Genomic DNA, 15,404 nt, shown 5'->3' on the forward strand with positions numbered 1-15,404 from the left:
AACTCAACCTTAAGACTAAAACTGGCCCCCGGCCTCCATAAGGAAGGGGAGAAAATGGCTGAATGTAGATGAATGTAATTAAGAAAATCTTCTCGGCCACGTGTGCTCATCATATTAAAAGGATATTAGTGCGGAGATTAAGCCAGTGAGGGTGCCGAGTGCTGCTGAGCCAAAGAACATTTTGAGGAAGTAGCCAAGGGCTTGTAAAAATGTTTGCCACCCACTGACATCTGACATATTTTTCCTTGTTAAACCTTCAGCTGTGCTAGGAAATAAAAGAAAAACAGGAAGAAGTTAAAATGTTATAGACAAAGTTATTAGAGGTTAACTAAAACTCAAAACTTGATTCTTGCTTAGGCGCTCATTCGCTCATGCCATCATTGGGTTGGGTCACTTATTTGTTCGTCTCCTTTGTTGCAGGCATGGTGTTAGTTTCAGGGGGTTCAGAGATGAGACAGCAGAGTCCCTGCCCTGGAAGGGCTCCTTCAGTCTGGTGAGGAAGACAAACAAGACGGGAACAAATGACCACTCGGGGAAGGGCACAGGGTGCAGAAACACAGGGTGGGCATCTAACTCAGCCTGGTGGCGGTCAAGGAAGGTTCCTCATGACACGTGAGCCAGGTTTAGAGTTAGAAAAAAGAAGAGTTAACAGGTGAAGAAATGAGGGAAAGTGCCCGGGGCCGAGGGAATAGCATGTGCAGAGGCAAGGAGCCCAAGAATGCACAGCACATTCCGGAAGCTTCAGTTTCATAGATTAGCAGGGACAGAACACAGAAACGGGACAGGGGCGGGGGTGCCAGTGCAGAGAACAGCGGCAAGAGAAAAGGCAAGACCAGCAGCCACGGCGGACGTGTGAAAGGCTTTTGATGAACCAAGCTAAGGAGATGGTAGTTCATCCCAAAGGCACTAGGGAGCCATGGGCAGTGTTTCCAGTCTGGTGGTGGGGGGGGATCCTGGGGGGGGAATCCCGCTGGGGGGGATCATTGAAGCCATGGCAGGAAATCAGATGAGAATGGGGCGACCTGGGAGGGCGCCTGGGTGGCTCAGTGGGTTAACTGTCCGACTCCTGGTTTCAGCTCAGGTCATGATCTCACGGTTCATGAGTTCGAGCCCCGCGTCAGGCTCTGCGCTAACCGCTTGGGATTCTCTCTCCCTCTCTCTGTGTCCCTCTCTTGCTCAGGCTCTTTCTCTCTCTCTCAAAATAAATAAATAAACTTAAATTACAAAAAAAAAAAAAAGTGTCACTGGGTACAGGCTGAGAGAGTGGATTTAGGAGGCATTAGGGAGAATTAAAAGAACTTTCCTTTTAGGCTAACAGAACAAAGTAAAATGTCGGAAGCCATTAAATTCAATGAACGGTTTTCTCCCCAAAGGGAAAACCATTATACCATTACAACAAAGTTATTCGGTCATTAAAGACCCTCCTCCTAACGGATTCTACCCTTAGACTACTCTCAAGCCCATCCACTTCTCTCCTTCCGTCCCTTACCATCCTCTGTTCCGGGCCTTGTGCTCCATCACTCTGTCCAAACATCCTTGTCTTCCTAAGGGACCGACCCATTCTCCACTCACTGGCCTGGATGATCCCTTTAAAATACACAATCTGATCGGGTTACTGGCCGGTTCAAACCCAGCAACAGTTTCCTGCTGCTTTTCAGGAGGAAGGCCAGTCTGTCTACGCATGAGCTGACTCCTCTGCCCTCATGACCCCATGTCCTCATTCAGAAAGGACCCCACTGTCATGGGCACCTCTCTGTAGGTCATCTTTCACTGTTCCCTGCCCCCAGCTAACTCCCCAGTTTGTTCCTCAGAACCGAGGGCCAGTGTCACTTCCTCAGGGCCAGCCGCCCTGACCCCTTCACATATTACAGGCTCTCCTGGTCCCTTACTTCTTCACAGCAAGTGCCAAAGTCATGAGTCATTCATGAAGCCCATGCCTGCATCCATCTCGTTCACTGCCACACATCCAGGGCCTAAGGCAGAGCCTAGTATACAAAGACACTCAGTAAATTTCTGCTGAATCCGTAAACAAAACAAAGAATTGTCAATAGAAATACTCAGTTTCATGAATCAGTGTTTCATGAATTGCTATCATTTTAAAGTGGGATAATCTCTGATAAAAGGGTAGCTTGGTCAAAACCTCAGGAAGTTTTCAGTAGTGATTCGCAGCACAGTGTAACATAACAAAGGTTCTGAAAACTCCTGCAAAAAAGGAATCTAACTTTCCTCGCACAAGTTTTCCAAAGGGACCTGAATCCACAACTCCCCCACCCCTTTCTTTCCCAGCAGACCATAGGTCAACGCCCCACCTTGGGGAGTGCTGAGAGCCAGCAGGGGGTTCTCACCGGGCAAGTGCTCACCCACAGTTCCCAAATGGATCTGCACACCACCCGCACACAGTGCCCGGCCCCGACCCCCATATCACGGCCACGGCTGGTACGCTGGTTGGAGCCTTGCTTTCCGTTCATGCGGAGGCCCCACGGAAGTGACTCACTGGTGAGGTCACACCAAGGGTTGACAGGAGACCCAGGACAGAGGCCAACGATTTCTCAACTCAACATGAATGAAATTAGAATTTGGACTCTTTCTGACCTGGGAAATTTCTACATTTTTGTTTTTCAGGTCCTCTTCTCACACTTTGAAGAATACGAGACAAGGCTGCTTCAGGATCCATTCTGTGAGCTTACGCTGCGGCCGGAGAGCACAAGAAGGTTTCCTCCACAGCAATTATTGTAAGAATAAATCGTCATACTAGCAAATCAAAGCTAAAAATAATTTAATTAAAATTAACGCAGGGGCGCCTGGGTGGCTCAGTCGGTTAAGCGTCCGTTTTTGGCTCAGGTCATGGTCTCGTGGTTCGTGGGTTCAAGCCCGGTGTCGGGTTCTGTGCTGACAGCTCAGAGCCTGCAGCCTGCTTCGCATTCTGTGTCTCCCTCTCTCTCTGCCCCTCCCTGCTCGCACTCTGTCTTTCTCTCAAAAATAAATAAATATTAAAAAAAATTCTTTTAAAAACCCCCAAAGAAGCAGAAGATAGCTTTCTGGAACTTTTGAAAGTGAAAACCTCAAAAAAAAAGGGGTAATTCATTCACATATTCAGCTGCAAAGATAAACGTGTCAGGTCACTTTGAAAGCAATCATTTGTGAAGCCCACTCTGAAACAAGATGTGATTCTACCCTATAACCAAGGAAAGCTGAAGCGGCCCTCTCCTGTACCGCTCCCCGACCCTCCCCCCTCTCTCCTCTTCAACCTGAATATGCCGACCGGCTCACAGGACAACTTAGCTGAGAAGCCTCAGCATGGCTGTCTGTCTCTCGTACTCAAGGCACTGTGCTCACTTTTCCGTGAGCAGCTTTCCCCCACCTTGGATTGAGCTCCGTCTAGTCCAGCGGGTCTCTGAGTGACGTCTGGCACCTGGAGGGCCCTCGCCAGACGCTGGGGGTGGACGGCCGGCCTTGAGCATGTTCCACCCCGGGCCGGATACCAGCAGTGGTGAAGGGGGGCGAGGGCTGGAAGCTACACACGCTTGTGGCGCACGGAGCCAGTTTTGGGAACTGCCATCACAGGCGATCTTGGCCTTCAAAAAAGCACTTTTCCAGGAAGAAACTTTGGCTAGTTACAGCGACTCCATCATTTCTCATTTTCAAAAGAAAATATCTTCTCATCTTTACCCTTCTGTCAAAGTCTTTAACAGAAAACCTTTAACCTTTTCTTTCCTCTTGGAAAAGCTCAGAAGAGATCCTCCTTCTGACAGATTTTTAAAAGCAAAATAAATTAGACATAAAGCAGCTGAGTTGAGCTCCCAATGTGTAAAAATAACTCATGATGTCACCTCCAATTTGGACAAAATACTTTATCACGAATGTTCAGTATGTGTAGTCAAGACACGGAACCAAAGTTAAAACCCAAAAGCTAAAAGGCTTTCAGAGTAGATCCTAAACAAGAAAAAAATATTGCCATCAGACTTTTTAAAGGCCTTATCTACAGCATGATGTCTGAGAATTTCCTAATAAAGCCATAGAAATTTTTGCCAAGAGAAATGTGAAAAAGCCAATAATGGGGGAACTTGCTAAACAGATCATAGTACATTTGTAGAAAGGAATACTCTATAACAAGTAAAATGATGCTATGTGACATTATTTTTCAACTCTGCTCAGTGGAAAAGTTACAATACAGTATACGGGATATAAGCCCATCTCAATAAAATGTATGTATACTCCCACCAAATTGTTAACTGTAATTACCTCTGGGTAATAGTGTCGCACGTGATCTCTCTCTGTTTTCTAACTTTTATATAAAGAATAAAGGTATTATTTTCAGAATAACAAAGTATTTTAAAGTTTGGGTTTTTTTTGGTTTTGTTTAAGGTCTGCTAAGCACCTCTTGCAATTAATTAAGTACCATTTGAAAAAGTTCTTCCTGCAAAAGTAGGACAAACCTAGGACAAAGACCTGAAACCGTGCCTGGGGGGCAGGTGTAGAAGAGGAAAGGGTCTCACAGTCACTGATGTCCGATGTTTTTCACGCAGGATTGTAGTTATTCAATCCACAAATCTAACCTTGGGCTGGGGCATTATCACCCTCGCTTTACTGCTGAGACACACGTAGCTCAGAGAGAGTGGCTCAGGGTCGCACGGCTATCAGTGGCATCACTGGGGCTTGAACCCGGGTCAGCCTGATTCCAAACCCTGGGTTCCTTCCACTCTAAAAATGTCATTTTATTCTAACGTAAAAATTCTAAATGTAACCTCTAATAAAGCTTTCAAGAAAATGCTAACTACTACCGAGTGGTTGTGCTTAGCAAGGAATCCCTTAACAAAGGAAACAAGCCAGTGTTCAGATAACGGAGATTCTGTTCTTGAGCGGAACACGGACGGACTCCTAAAAGCTCGTCTGGGAAACACTGTCCAGGGCTGTTTTCTCCAACCGCTTTGTGCCTTCTCTGTTTTTGGTAAAACTGTTTGGGTCTCCTGCCCATACGTGCTAATGAACGCCACAAAAGACAGAGTTCAAGAAAAACAGCCCTGAGTCTGATAAATGCATCTGAGACGGTCTTAAGTTCGTTTCATTTCTCTTTCTCAATGGCTTCTTGACATTTTATGATTCACCTATAATTTCTCAGGTCCTATCAACAAGGGCAGTAATGCCAATGAACATGTGAAAAAAATTTACAGTTTCCCAGGTAGCTTTCACACAACAGCATCTTGAGGTGGGACACGCCTGTCAGTATCACTAGCTTATTCTACGGCTGTGAACCGGGAAGGTGACCTGCGACAGCTCCTAAGTGGGAGAGCAGGGCCTCCGTTTACTGCTTTCGTCTGCACCAAAGCTGTTCCAACACCCATCCCTCAACTGGCTGCTCCCTCATCCTGAGCTCGAGCCCCGCTCTGGGCTCCGAGCTCACAGTGAGGAGCTTGGGTGGGTTTCTCTTTCCCCATCTCTCTCTGCCCCTCATGGAATTCTCTCTCTCTCTCTCTCTCTCTGCCCCCTTGCTCACTCGAGCCTTCTCTCTCTAAGACAAAACAAAACAAACTCCCAAAAGCCTAAGTTCTTGGGACCTACCCCAAAACAAATGAATCAGAAGCTGTGAGGGTGGGGCCTGGGAGGGCTCTGGCTAATAAGCACCCCCAGGGGTGCTGACAAGAAGGTGGACTTGAAACCACTGCTGCCAGGTAGGTCCTAGAAGGCAGGCTCTCCTCGAGTCAGCCGGGACCTTGACAGTTCTGCCGGGGGTGACAGGGCTTCTCAGGACAGAAGACAGAGAAGCGAGCGAACCCATCACCCAGACGACAAGGACTGCATGGAAATACCTGTCCCTTTGCTACAAGGACCTTCAGTGCCGTCCTTGAAGAAAGGACACTCACTTGGTCAGGACAATGGAGACGGCGTCGTTGAGAATACTCTCTCCAAACACCAGCATGTTGAGCACTGGGTCCACATGAAGTGCATTGAAAATAGCAATAGTGGCCACCGGATCCACAGCCGAAATCAGGGAGCCAAATGCAAAGCTGCAAAGAAGAGAAAAAGAAGGGGTAACTCTGCAGTGCTTGTCACATAGTCCACATATAAAACATCCAAGGCAAGACTGCATGTGGTCTAACGTACTAATACACACTGGGGCTGAAGTAACTCCAGAAGGTGGTGTATTTTCCCCACTTGTAACATCTGCTGGTTGACACTGTGGGTGGGGCGGTGAAAGGCCCGCTCCACAAGCCTTTGTTAGAAACGGCCTGGTTTTCCACCGAAGTACCAAGACTTTATCTGACTGGTGACAGATAGATGGACGTTACAGACATTGTCAGAGCAGCTGGAAGCATGATGGCTCAGGGGGGCCTCACCCACGGGCCCCACGGACTCCTGGGTGTGACCTCTGCTTCTCCCCTTGCCACCAGGCCACTAGAGCGCCCCCTGTGACCGACCACAGCCTCTACTCAGACTTGCAGCATCTAAGAAAGTGCCGAAGTCGGCGGCAACTCGGCCGTGCTTCGAGGGGATGGGTGGCTGGGCTGGGGGACACCAACACCAGGGCTGCCTCCCTCCGGGCCAGGGGCTTCCCCAACAGTGCCCAGGAAGGTGTAACTACCTCCGACAAAGAGGTATTAGTTGCCTGGCATGTTGCAGGCACTGAGGCCGTGATGACAGCAAACCTTCGCGTGGCGCTTGCCGCGTCCCAGGCACTGTTCCGAGCCCCTGACATCGAGGAACTCAGTGCTCCACACGGCAACCACGTGAGGCGGTACCATCACCACCACGGTTACATAGCGCAGGTGGAGGGACAATGAGGGTAAGCAACTTGCCCGAGGTCAGAGCTGAGGAGTGGCAAGACCCAGGATCCAAACACGGGCCGCCTGGCCCCAAGTCCGTGCTCCTCACCGAGACACTGGTTACAGCAACATCCAGAGACTAAGGCCAGTTTGGAAAAATGGCAAGCGTTACACGGGAGATCAGAGTGATCTGGTGGGCGGCAGGGGGTGGGCCACTCACAGCGGATGGTCAGAAAAGGCTTCTCTGAAGAGATGACACTTACTTAAACAAGGGCCTACATGACAGGAAGCAGATGGCCAAGTCAGGATCTGGGGACAGAGACAGCAGCAAGCTCCCTCTGAGGTGGGGGCAAACTTGGCGGCCTGAGAAGCCGGTGAGTGTGGCAGCGGCCCCGTGAGAGGCAGCGGCAGATGTCAGAGGCTGGCAAGTGAGGCAGGGCCCCGTGGGCCCCCCCAGGAGTCTGGATGACTTATCCTCTCTGCCTGTTTCTTTCTACCCTTTGGGAGTCCTTGCAGGCCTTGCGATCCCCTCAATGCCACATGCCGTGCCCGGCTCTTCCTTTCTAGATCGGCAGACAGATTAGGTCTGCCCCCTTCCACCACGTAAGGCAAAACAGGGGCTCTCAAGGGGACAGACCCGGGGAGAGATGTAAGCCAGAGACCATCCGCCTCTGTTTCATGCCCTCACCAAGCTCGCAGCCTGGAAGGGAAGGGGGAGCTACTCGCCCAGCGTGGTGGTGGGCCTGCCCACGCTCAGCCGCTCTGCACAGTCACGTGAGCCCAGGCTCGGGGTGAGCAGAGCCGGGGGGACGAGCTGCCTGGCTGCCTTGCCAGCCGCAGCCTGCTTTGTAAGTCGGTCATCTGGCATGCTGGTTTCCCGGGCAGCTCCCTGTGTTGAATTAATGCGGACTCGTGCGGGACAGCCTGCTCACCTCAAGGACAGCTGGGTCCCAAGCTGAGGGGCGGACCCCAAAAGACAGTCCCAGTCCAGAGCTCAGTTCGAGACTTGCCCTGTTCTCACCGAGGCTGACACATGTCACCTGCCTCTTGCCCTCACTCTGAGTGCCAAGCAGGTGGGCACTATGTTTTAGTCATGGGTACATTCTCAGGATCTGTACTGAGCACGACCCAGAGGAATTTGTGGAAGGCAGGCGGGAGGGAGGGAGGGAGGGAGGGAAGTGGAAGGCCAGGGAGAGAAGGACAGGCAACACCACCGAATGGCTGCCAACCCGAGGGGCCCTGTTCTGTGGGCAGCCCGGCCTTGAGGCCCTCCTGCTGCAGCCTGGACACAGAGCTGGTCTCTTCCTTTGTCTTTGATTCCCTTTCCTCACCCCGGGGTAAATCGCCACGGGCCTCAGGAAAAACAACGTCTGAAAAGGATACTCTGACGGAGAGAGGGAGGTGACGGAGGAGGAACCTGGGAGCCTTTGGTGGCTCCTGTGTCGGGTGCTGACTTTGTGCGGCTCGGTTGGTCCCTTTCCTCCATTTCTGAGGACAGTACGGCCAAGCAGACAGCTATGGTTCTCTGTGCTCAGCATCCACACCCCTGGTTTTGGTAACAAGCACCCCAACTTCCATTTGGGGAGCCATACCTCTCCAACCCTCCACCCGTATAGTTGCGTGGGGCTCTAGGAGTGGGCAGGGGACCCGAGTTTGGTCAGAGAGGGCCATCACTGGGCATTTTACCAGGCCACTGGGAATCAGGTTGGCCCCTTGGGCGGCGATGCTAAAGCGAGGCGGGGGGGGGGGGGGTGAGCCCAGAGCCACCAGTGCTGCCACGTGGGGCAAGTGTGTCCGAGGATGAAGCCCGTCAGGAAGAACGGACGGAGACACAGTGAGAGAGTCTTGGAGGCCGTCAGGCCAGAAGCCATCACTCCAGGACCCTTAAGTTCTATAAGCCAACAACCTTTTGTTTTTGGTTTTTTGCTAAAACTAGTTGTGTTGGGTGTCAGTTTTGCTAAAAGAGGCCTGGTTGATGTTCTTTGTCACGGTCCCTGTGGGAACCTGAACTGAAGCCAGAGCAGGAGCTAAAAGACCAACTGTTGAATGGACAGAGGGATGGACGGATGGAAAGATCTGTGCTAAAGCAAATTCAGTGACACAGTCATCGTAGAACCCAGCTGGTGGTCTTTTGGGAGTGAACTGCACATGCTTTACCTTTTCTGTGTGTTTGGAATTTTCATATAAACAGTTGGGGGGCAATGCTTTGCAGAAATCATCTAACACACTCAGCTTGGGCTGGGGATCTGTACTGGGGCAGAGTTTTCCTGGAGTACTGAAGTATGAACAGCCTGATTCATTGAGAGGTCGGACTCTAAGGAGTCATTTCGCTGTGGCGTGAGTTGCCTCACCCTCTTTCATGGCTCGTCCTCTAAAAGGTCAGTAGCTACAAGTTCAACTGAGAAGTGTGTTTTCTTGATTTATTCTATCATCTCAAAAGAGACAGCAACACCAACCAAGCGAAAAGGAAACAGACTGAGGTAAAGGGACTCAGATGTATCTACAAGTGACATCTCTCTCCAGCAGAAACGTCTCTACAATACAATCCTCTGTTTAACAAAGTTATTTTTATGTTTTCTATTGTGCAGAGGTCTGTGGGTCTTATGTTTGACCTAAGTGGTGTTTTGAAAAACTGATTATAAGTTGTCAGCTTTTGGGGCACCTGGGTGGCTCAGTCAGTTGGGTGTCTGACCCTTGGCTTTGGCTCGGGTCAGGATCTTGCAGGTTTGTGAGTTAGTTCGAGCCCCGCGTTGGGCTCTGCACACTGACAGCACGTGGCCTGCTTGGAATTCTCTCTCTCTCCCTCTCTCTCTCTCTCTGCCCCTCTCATGCACACGTGTGTTCTCTTTCTCTCTCAAAATAAATAAATAAACTTAAAAAAAAGTAAGTTGTTAACATTTAAAAGCTAGGAAATTCCTGGGGTGCCCGGGTGGCTCAGTCGGTTAAGCATCCGACTTTAGCTCAGGTAATGATCTCACAGTCTGTGAGTTCGAGCCCCGCGTTGGGCCCTGTGCTGACGGCTCGGAGCATGGAGCCTGCTTCGGATTCTGTGTCTCCCTCTCTCTCTGCCCCTCCCCCACTCATGCTCTGTCTCAGAAATAAATATTAAAAAAATTAAAAAAAAAAAAGTAGGAAATTCCCTAATTAAAATCTAGAAACCTGGCCTCTTTTGAAAAAAAAAAAAAAATGTTGTTAATATCCAGTAATTCTGTGCCTGCATTCCCACATGGCGATGACCAGGTAGAGCTGAGAAGTGGCTGTCCCTTTCAGACAGGGTGCACGCTTCAGATCCCCACTGCGGCCACCCCCAGACACCAGGAAGTTCCCTCTGGTAAGTGCTTGGCCAGGCCCTGTGGCTGCAGGTTTGCAACTGCTGGCTAATTTTCCCCAGAGCACTCCCAGTCTGCGGGAAGGTCACTTTCTAACAGGAAAGGAAGTGCCTGCACATCGAGAGAGAATCCCTACCTGGCTTATTCTGCTTGTCTAAGGGACAATTCTTTTACTCCTCTCTCCCTGAACCTCCCAACAAACATCGGTTTAATTCCGTTTCACAAGAATTTATCAAGCATTTCTGTATCTCTAACCAGTTGCCCCAGAACAGGTTGAAGGACTGAATGCTGTGACATCTTCCTTTGTATGACTAGGTACGGGGCAGTTCTCTTCACTTGCAAAATACTTACAAAATGCGGGGCCTCAGTGCTGCTTTATTTCTAGCTCCTTATAGAATAAGAATGTGATTTTTGCTACTTGTTTATATAACAAGACTATCTTACAACAAAAGCGCCAAAATTTATGTCCCTGGGGGAAGAGGAGATTGCACTGGCTGTTCTCAGAGGCACACTTCCCGTGAAAATGGCTTCGAGATTCTAGTCCCCAAGTTGCTGAAGACTGACGGCTCTGACCGGCCTGACAGGAGAGAGCTGGGGCGGACACCTGAGCCCTGCTTCCTAGCCCCCAGCCAGGCCACAAAGGCAAGCACTCATGGTGCAGAAACACAGACCAAGGCTGTACATTCGCCAGACTTCCCAGGGAGGGGACGAAACCAGGCCTCACTCTGCTTGTGCACTTTCTTAGCACTGGATCTGGTACCATCCAGGAGACAGAGGCCTTGGTTGCTTCTTGCTAAGTTGATGAAGGAAATTCCTGAGCTGGGCTCTTGGCAACTCTGAGTGCTCACTGGAGTAGCTTCAGACTGAGGAAGATATGCACAGTGGAGACCTTGGCCCTGCCTGCTCCCCGCACCCTACCCCACACCTGGCTTGGTGGGAACCCCAGAGTAAAGATACACACCTCACTCCCCCCTCCATCCCGAATCTATCAAGAGGACAACTTTTCACTGTGGCCACTGAAAAGACTCAGAAATTAGGTGAAGATGATTCTGGATAATGCAAGATGCAGTGAGTGGTGTTGGGGACGGGGTGCAGTTAACTGACCAGAGATATTCCCTCCAAGGCTTAAAATAAATCAATTATTCCAATCAGCAATGCTCTGACTAGAGATATTCAAAATTCCACAATATGGTTGTGATTAATTTCTGAGCCACAAGTTAATTCAGCAGAAATCATCCGCAAAACAAAAAGAGAGACAGAATAGAGAAATACCGCACCCAGGAATCAAGGTGGAGAAAACTATCCCCAGTTTGAAAAGTAGTCACACAGGGGTGACAGTATGAAAGATTTACCTGTCTGTCATGTTGAGTTTAGAGATTACATCAGCCTGTAAAATAAAACACACAAACACATAGACACAAAAAAAAAACCCCTGGAGAACAGCCAAGAAGATTAAAATGTCCATTAGTGCTTTATTGGAAACTAATAAGGACATTAATCTTCAGTCCCCAAACCACTTGAAACATAAAGAAAACTCCTAAGTTTCAGTTTAAGCATGCATTCAATCATTATACAACAAAAGTACAGAAAAGAATGCTACCTTTGCAAGCCAAATTAAGTATAGTTTTCTGAAGCTTATTCCCATTTGCTACTAGAAGCTGAGCAATGAAGGTTGCATGACAGACAGATCTATTCTGGTGCCACTGTGGCAGCAGTTCAGGGGACAATCAGATGCAGTGGGCTTTGGCCGACAGCCACCAACAGAAGCAAACACATCTGACACACACGAGAGGCCTGCTGGTCACCCAGATGCCCGACTCTGACCCTCAGTCCACAGAATGGGGGCAGGCAAACTTTGTGCAAGTAACCATAAAAGAAAAGAACTATGACGTGCATACACATGCAGAGTACAAAAGTATACATGTTACCTTTCTGGGTAGGTTTGGTTTAAATTAATTCAAATTAATTTGAACTCAAAGTACAGAACATCCAATTGATGACACTGGGAATTGGCTTAGCAATAGTGGAAAATCCGGAGTATACAATTCTATAGGTGGACAGCTTAGAATTGAGTGAACATATTCAGAATCGAGTTTGATTTTTAAAATGCAAATTTTTAGTGAGACACAGTATTTAACTTTGATTCCATTTACCTGAGAACACAACTGATACTGTTATAATCTAAAGACCTTGATGGTATATATTCTGCTTTAATTTTAGTATTAGGTCTTAAATTATTGGTTTGCAGGTAAGATCAAATACTTTTGGGTATGATGGAGAAGATCCACTCAATTCCAGACACCAAAGCTCTTCGAGGACACTTAGAAACAATTTCAGCATGCTTTTACTGTGCCTCATATGAGTTTGGATTTCCTTCCAGGACAGTGTTTACCTTGAACATGAAACACAGGCCCCACGCGGTGTCTGTCCCTACCCCATCCCCCTGCACTATCTCTAAGAACGTAAGATTTTCAGGATTTTTCAAAGATGTTTTTCTTACCTGACCCAGAAAATAAATTCCTCCACCTACTACAAAAGCGGAAATTGCCGTACCGAAGACAGCAAACAGGGTGATGGAACCAATATTTTGAAAGAAGTTACCCTGTTTGAAAAAGCAGAAATGAGAGGACTGATTAGGGACGCCGGTCCAGTCAGCGAAGGCACGCATCCCCCACCCAGCCCTCTGATTCTCTGCAAAGGACACCGCCGCCTACCTGGTTTGGCTGGAGACCTCGAAGTCCTCCCTCACCCCCACGCCTAACGCGGAGCCAGGTGTCATGGTGTGACCTTCCCCGAGTCATTCACATGGCTGGGGCCCTCGTGCAAGCCGCAATCACCTCACCCTGGACTGCTGCTAGGAAACTGCCCGAACCAGCGGGGCCCCTCCCCCTCTAGCTCTTCAAGGGCTTCCAGAATGAGCTTTGGAAAAGCCAAGCCTGATTATGATGCCTCCACCCTGACCTCCCACTTCCACTCAAAACCCAACCAAAGCCTGGATGGTTCAACCCCCTGTGAAGGCCTCACACCTCCCCTTTGTTCTCTGGGTTCTGGTCACCCTGGTAGCTTATGGTTCTTAGAACACATTATGCTTCCTGGGCTTGGACCCCTCTTCCTTTCTCCTTGCTTGGTGAACCCGAATCATGTTAAGATCTGAGGATAGCTTGACTCTTCCTGAAGGAGGCCTGCTCTGATCTTTTAGCCAGGGCAAATCCTATCCTATGCTCTCAGTGCACAATGACCCTCTCCTGGCACATGGCCAAAATCTTTTTATTATTATTATTATTATTATTATTATTATTTTTAATGCTTATTTATTTTTGAGAGAGGGAGAGAGAGAGAGCAAGCAGGGGAGGGGCAAAGAGAGAGGAAGACACAGAATCCAGGCTCTGAGTCATCAGCACAGGGCCCGATGGGGGGCTCCAACTCATGAACCATGAGATCATGATCTGAGCCGAAGTCAGACGCCTTAACCAACTGAGCCACCCAGGTGCCCCATGCCCAAAATCTTATATTCATTTATGTAACTATTTGACTGAGGTCTGTCTGTCCCACTAAGCTATAAGCTCAGTGGAGGAGGCAGTGACCTGGTCTGCTGTTATATAACATAGTTACTGGCATAATGCCCGTCAGATAGAAGATAATTAATACGTACTGAAGGAATTAACTGTGTTTCACATCTGATCAAAGTCCAAAATTTATACAATTATAATTTTTTAATTAATAAAGAAAAGGTGCCTAATTCTTTTTAAAGATTTTAAAGTAATCTCTATACCCAATGTGGGCTTGAACAGACAACTGTGAGACCAAGAGTTGTGCACTCCACCAACTGAGACAGCCAGGCGCCCCAGAAAAGGTGAATTATTACAAAGTATGTCAAGATAATACGTTATATGATCAAAAACTCCTGTTTGCTGTCCAGGGCTTGCTATCTATCCATCTGTCTATCTATGTAAAGTTTACTTATTTAAGTAATTTCCACATGCAACGTGAGACTTGAACTCAAGACCCCAAGATCAGGAGTCGTACGCCCCTCTGACTGAGCCAGCCAGGTGCCCCTTAAATAACTTTATTTTACTCTATTAGTATCCTCATCAAATACGACGGATAAAAAATATTTCCATCTCTACTTCACAGCATTTAAGAGAATATATTTGCGTCCTGGTAGCATGGTAAATCTTTCAAATTTCCGTAAAATTAAAAAAAATTAAGCTATTTATTAGAATCCTGTGGACTCCACTTAGGAACAATACCGAGGAACCTCGATACCTGATTGTGGGCATAGACAAGGAATCCCATTTTCTACTTAACTGTCAAGCCACAGACAACAGGAACTGCTATTTTAAAGCTCACTTCCAAAGTTATGTCCTCACCTCAACACCAACGGCCCCACCAAGCCTATCTCCTTCAGGAAGCTTTTTTGCTTCTTTTGTTGCAATTTTGATTTGGCTGCCCATAATCTAACATTCAATTATTTTGTCTGGTTTATCAATCTTTAGCACACAAAAAACTTTAAAATATTCAGGGCAAACACAATGATTTGTTTTTTCTAAACCAAAGGCTTTCATCTAGGAGTTTTCTCTGCAAAGAGCTAATTTATTTTTGTTGTTAAAAATAGATTAAAATAGATTAAATTAAGTCTTGATCTGTTTATAGGAATCTAATGCTAATATAATTTATGTAGCTGGTTAATATTAATCTGGATATTGAAAATGTACCCGAATTCAAGTTACCACACTAAAAGAAGTTCCCTTTGTTACTCCGAGCAAATTTATCTGTTTCTCTTTGACATAACTAATGTCCTATTCTTTATATGATATTAATAATTTTAAAGAACCAATAGCTGCCTATCTAATGCATATTAAGTGATGGGAATCTTACTGAAATTTTTATTCCAAGTTCAAACTTACATCAACAAATACAGCAATATTAAAAACATTCAAAGTTGACTTCCTATTTTCTTTGGGGAGGACAGAGTGAACAGAAGTCTCTGAATTCACATTTCTAACTCACATTAGTCCATTTCACATAAATTGTCACATTTCCTGCTGGAAAGCCATCTTCAAACAAATGTCTTTCTAAGAAACTATTATTTTCCTCAAATTTTGAACAAGTTTATCTCCCTCCCTGCAAAAAATTAGAAAATAAAAATTTTATATGCTCTAATATAATATCACAGTGTCATGTTTTTAAGCAAAGATCAAATCAACTTCCTCAGCATTGTTTTTTAAATTTAAAAAAATTTTTATTTAAAAAATGTTTATTTATTTATTCTGAGAGAGAGAGAATGAGAGAGAGAGAGGATGAGAGAGAGAGA

General features: G+C 47.2%; 1 protein-coding gene across 1 annotated transcript in view; it reads right to left on the bottom strand.

Annotated features, from left to right (window-relative positions):
- The window catches only part of SLC9A8 (solute carrier family 9 member A8), a 69,758-nt gene that overhangs the window by 24,572 nt on the left and 29,782 nt on the right, over positions 1 to 15,404 (bottom strand). Inside the window, 4 exon segments of the mRNA XM_043553695.1 lie at positions 127 to 265; positions 5,862 to 6,005; positions 11,443 to 11,477; positions 12,591 to 12,692. Coding sequence (XP_043409630.1) covers positions 127 to 265; positions 5,862 to 6,005; positions 11,443 to 11,477; positions 12,591 to 12,692 — 420 coding nt within the window.

The sequence above is a fragment of the Prionailurus bengalensis genome, chromosome A3 (genome assembly GCF_016509475.1).
Source record: "Prionailurus bengalensis isolate Pbe53 chromosome A3, Fcat_Pben_1.1_paternal_pri, whole genome shotgun sequence".
In the NCBI taxonomy this organism is placed as follows: Eukaryota; Metazoa; Chordata; class Mammalia; order Carnivora; family Felidae; genus Prionailurus; species Prionailurus bengalensis.